At 43.7% G+C, this 4,207-nt stretch overlaps 1 protein-coding gene across 5 annotated transcripts; it reads left to right on the top strand.

Annotated features, from left to right (window-relative positions):
* Positions 1 to 440: 440 nt before the first annotated feature.
* On the top strand, positions 441 to 3,705 carry LOC125520188 (E3 ubiquitin-protein ligase SINAT3-like). Of its 5 annotated transcripts, XR_007288517.1 has the most exons (4): positions 441 to 2,082; positions 2,202 to 2,309; positions 2,751 to 2,824; positions 3,511 to 3,705. XR_007288517.1 is itself a non-coding variant. In XM_048685027.1 (3 exons), the coding sequence occupies exons 1-2, from the start codon at positions 865 to 867 to the stop codon at positions 2,226 to 2,228; spliced, it is 330 nt and encodes a 109-aa protein (XP_048540984.1). In that variant the 5' UTR covers positions 445 to 864; the 3' UTR covers positions 2,229 to 2,824; positions 3,511 to 3,705. The 5 variants fall into 5 exon arrangements, 3 of the variants coding, with proteins under 3 accessions (XP_048540984.1, XP_048540986.1, XP_048540987.1); XR_007288516.1 differs by having other exon boundaries at positions 441 to 2,309; XM_048685027.1 differs by having other exon boundaries at positions 445 to 1,167; positions 2,202 to 2,824.
* The last annotated feature ends 502 nt before the right edge of the window (positions 3,706 to 4,207 follow it).

Below are 4,207 nucleotides of genomic sequence, written 5' to 3'. Positions count from 1 at the left end.
TGGTCAACTGTGCATTAAATATGTCCTAATATTGTAGAAAATTAATTTGGTCCAAATTTGTATCAAATATATGCTAGGTCCTTCACAAAGGAACTCATTTTGGACACTCGAAAAATGGAAAAATAATTTAAAAGAACTCATCTCTCATAACTCTTTAATTTTTTTTGTCTTATTTCAATTTGTGATTATTCCTGAAAACTATAGCCAAATTTGCTGACACAATGAGAAGTTTTTTTTTTCAAATTTTCAGGTCATAATAAAATAGCTAGCATGATTTCGCACCTTACTTTTAGTCAATTACGACCAATTTAAATGGTCAAAATATCATACCTGTATACTGTGTTCTGATTGGTCCAGGGCCTCTCACGCGGATCATGGATAAATCACCGTCGAATCCTCGTGGATCCAACGACCCTCACCTCACCCTCTCACGGTCTCACCCACCCACCTCGAGCTACCCCTAAAAAAACCCCCACCACACACCACTCCTCTCTCTCCCCACACCCCCTCGTCCAAACTCCAAATCCTAGCCTCCTTGCCTCCGCACGCCACCACCCACCCACCGCCTCGTCCTTCCCACAGCTCGCCGCGACGACCTCTCCTCTCCCATCTGCTTCCCTCCCATAGCACGCGGAACGCGCCGCCGTCTCCTCCCTGATCCAACGCGCCGCCGTCTCCTCCCCGATCAAGATCGAACACATCGCCGTCTCCTCCCCGATCCAACGCGTCGCCGTCTCATCCCTGATCTAGATCCAACACGCCGCCGCCTCCTCCCCAATCCCCTGATCGACACGCCGACTCTCTCACCTTGCCGGCAGGTCCCTCCGCCACCCCTCCTCCCCCTGCCCCGACCCCCTGCGCCACATGTCGGAGCTCGGATCGCGCGCTGCTGTTCGCTGGCGGGCTGAGGCGGGTGTCCGGGCGTGCGCCATGGACGTGGACAGCATTGAGTGCCTCTCGCTGCCCGACGCCGACATGGATGCGGACGATGTCGACCTCGCCCTCCACCCGCACGGCGGGCTCCTCGCCGCCGCCGCCGCCTCCCACCCGGCCGCCTACCCCAAGGCCGCCATCGGCGCGGTTGGCATCGTCGCGCCGCGGAGTAGCGTGCACGAGCTGCTCGAGTGCCCCGTCTGCACCAACTCCATGTACCCGCTGATCCACCAGGTTTATTGATTTTGCCCGCCCCTTCTTGATTCTGGCGCAACGTGCTGTGTGTCGGGTGTGCTTGGAGCCTTGGACTTGGTCTGCTTCAGGACCGGGGCCGATTCTTGGGTTCAAATGGGGATCTGGGTTTGGGAAATCGATAGTTTCCAATTGCGTAGCTAGTGTCAAATTTTTGGGGGATATTGGTGTAGTGAATTGTCTGTCATTTCACATATGCTGGGATTTTGGTCACGTGCTCTGCCGTAATCAAACAAAAATAGCATATGTATTCCTTGTATCATTGTTCTTGTTCATTGGGATTTTGGGTGATCCTTTCCTGCCATGTAGAGGATTATGAAAAGGTTATAATTTAGGATCTTGCAAACAAGCATGCTATTAGACAGTTTCTACCTGGTAAAAATTGGGGTACAATCCTGAACAGAAATTGGTGTGATATGATTAATAAATTGAGGGATTTGGGCAATCTCAAACCTCATTATATTTGTTTTCTGCTCCCATCTTATTTTCTGTATTTGATTTGATTGTGGATATGTGATCAGCCCTTATGGAGGATATAAGGTGGAGTACAGGTCAAGTGATTAGCCCTTGTGGAGCTGGATGGACGAAGCAGCTGATTTGTTAGCGCATCATCAAATGCTGTCTTTGTATTTCTTCTTGCTCCATGAATTACCCATCAATATGGTGCATAGATAGAAATTTCTCATAGATCCTGGTTTCGTGCTTGCACCTTTGGTCCGCATGGTTTTTGTGGGGATATGGTACCGGACTAGAGCGTAGAGGCTGATGATTTCTTGATGCATACAGATTGTGGATGCCATGTCTGAAACTGTTCAATTTTGGATGACTCAAACCGGCTCTAGCTAGCAATCTCTCTCTCCTTCTCGGTGTATGTGCGCGCCTGTGCATCCATTGCATGTAAAATCACGTTTTCAAACTCTTCTACTGTCTGATAGACTGACCTTGAATGCACCAACACATTGTCTCAGTTTTCCATGCTCTATCTAGTACTACTTCCTAACTTCCTATACATATAGGAGTATTCTGCTTGCTTTGGTTGCTAAACCAAAATACCATGGCTGGGTGACGTTCGTCTGTCCTGGGTTACGTTAGCATACTAGTACAACACAGCTAGTCATAACAAGGTTAGTTCATCGTATACTGCGCTTGATATAAATGCTTAGCTTCTAACAACAAGTAATTTGGGAATAAATTCTTCCATCAGTTTAATATGATTTCTGTTGATAGATTTGTCTAGTACTGTTGAAATTGTGATCAACATAGTATACTGTTGGGTTCTTACCCATAACATGAGGATATCTGTTTTTCAAATGTGGAAGCCATCATAACATCATCTAGTCATAGTTACACGCATTGTTTAAATTTTTCTTCTTTGAATTTCACATTGCAGTTCTTTGTTGTAAGATAATGCACATGTATCAATACCAAATATGGAAAGCTTTAGTAAAAGATGTAAACATGCTCATCATATGCTATCTGATTCCGAGTCGATTTAGATTAATTATGATTTTGTTATTCTACTTTATGATTTACTCAATCACTATTGTTTCATGATGATCATGTAGTAATGCTCCTCTTCTTCCTCGACCACCTGAACCACCACGCCGACGGGGCTCCTGAAGCATCAACTTCAATAATGGTGACCATCCATTCCTCCATTCCTTGCTTGCAGCTAGCGTTTTAGTTTTCCTAGAGCTAGCTAGTTTAGTCTGCTATGGTTTGGGGGTGCTTTGGGTTTCAATTCACAGCAGCAGACGCACCATTCTTTTGCCTTTTTCAGTTAGATTCCTTTGGATTGTTTGGCATCAGAACCTGTTCAAGGAGATTTGCTTTTGGTAGATGCAGAGTATAGATTAAGTATTCCATAAAATTAACCACATGAGTATAATACTTAATAGCCAATTTTCGTGGTCAAATTCAGCCCTGGATGCAAATGGACGTCATGATTCTATTATGCGCCGAGGTCGGTGGTCGAATTGAGGTGCCTCTGGACTGCAGTGTATTAGGTTGCCAGGAGTAGTAAAACTTAGTGTTGTATTGAGGATTTAAGGTGGCTGGGCTTATAAGTTAATCATCAGCGTGAATGCTTTGTTTGTCTGATCCTCACAAGTTAATGCTTCGCTCGTCTGGGTGTGTGATAATGCCAGGTTTCTTGTGCAATCAGATTACATTTCTGTTTGTTATGGTAATATAAAAAATATTCGTGCTGTTAAAATTTTCACAGTGCGTGCCTTTCATTTCTTTAGTTTGATTGTTTCCCTTGTATTCAATATGCTTCTAGTGGCTGATCCTTCCATTTTTGTTGTGTCATCTTTATTTTCACAGGTGTTGTGTGTTCTGGAAGATGGAAGAGGAAGAAAACCTATTTTTGTTGAACTAAATTTTCTGTATTCTGTTTTGTTGTACGTATCATTTGATAGTTTTGTATAGGAACAAGTGATACTATTTTGTAGGGCTTTATGGCCTGTGATGTAAACATATTTAGTGCTGAAATATGAAATTTGCAAAATTTGTCGAAAAGGTGGATCATATGTATGAATATGTGAATGGGCTGAAATGTGTACTGGACCAACTCCAGGATTGAATTAATATTTGAATGTATAAAAAGGCCGAATGTAAACCAGAAATGGGCTGCACAAAATTTTACATATATTCCTGAAAGGCCAAACATGCATAAAAATTGATGGGTTGACTAGTTGGGCTTGGCCCATGTAGCTGACAAAAATTAACAAAAATAAATATACTAAATGGGCTGAATTAATGGGCTAGGCCCGTGTAGAAAACCGAATTGAATCGGGCTGAAACCATCAATTTTTGGGCTACACTAGACGTCTACGTGTCCTGGGGAGGTTGCTAGTGACCAAAAATTTGGTCGTGGAACCAACGACCTTTTACAGAAGGTCAATAATTTCAGTTTACGACCGCCAGCTTTTGACCTTCTGGTTTTGGTCACAAAAAGGTCGCAAATGAAAAACTATGACCTTTCAGAGACCAATACTGAGGGTCACAAGTTGACATATTT

Source organism: Triticum urartu, chromosome 7 (genome assembly GCF_003073215.2).
Source record: "Triticum urartu cultivar G1812 chromosome 7, Tu2.1, whole genome shotgun sequence".
Lineage (NCBI taxonomy): Eukaryota > Viridiplantae > Streptophyta > Magnoliopsida > Poales > Poaceae > Triticum > Triticum urartu.
This window is presented reverse-complemented; position numbering and strand designations above follow the sequence as displayed.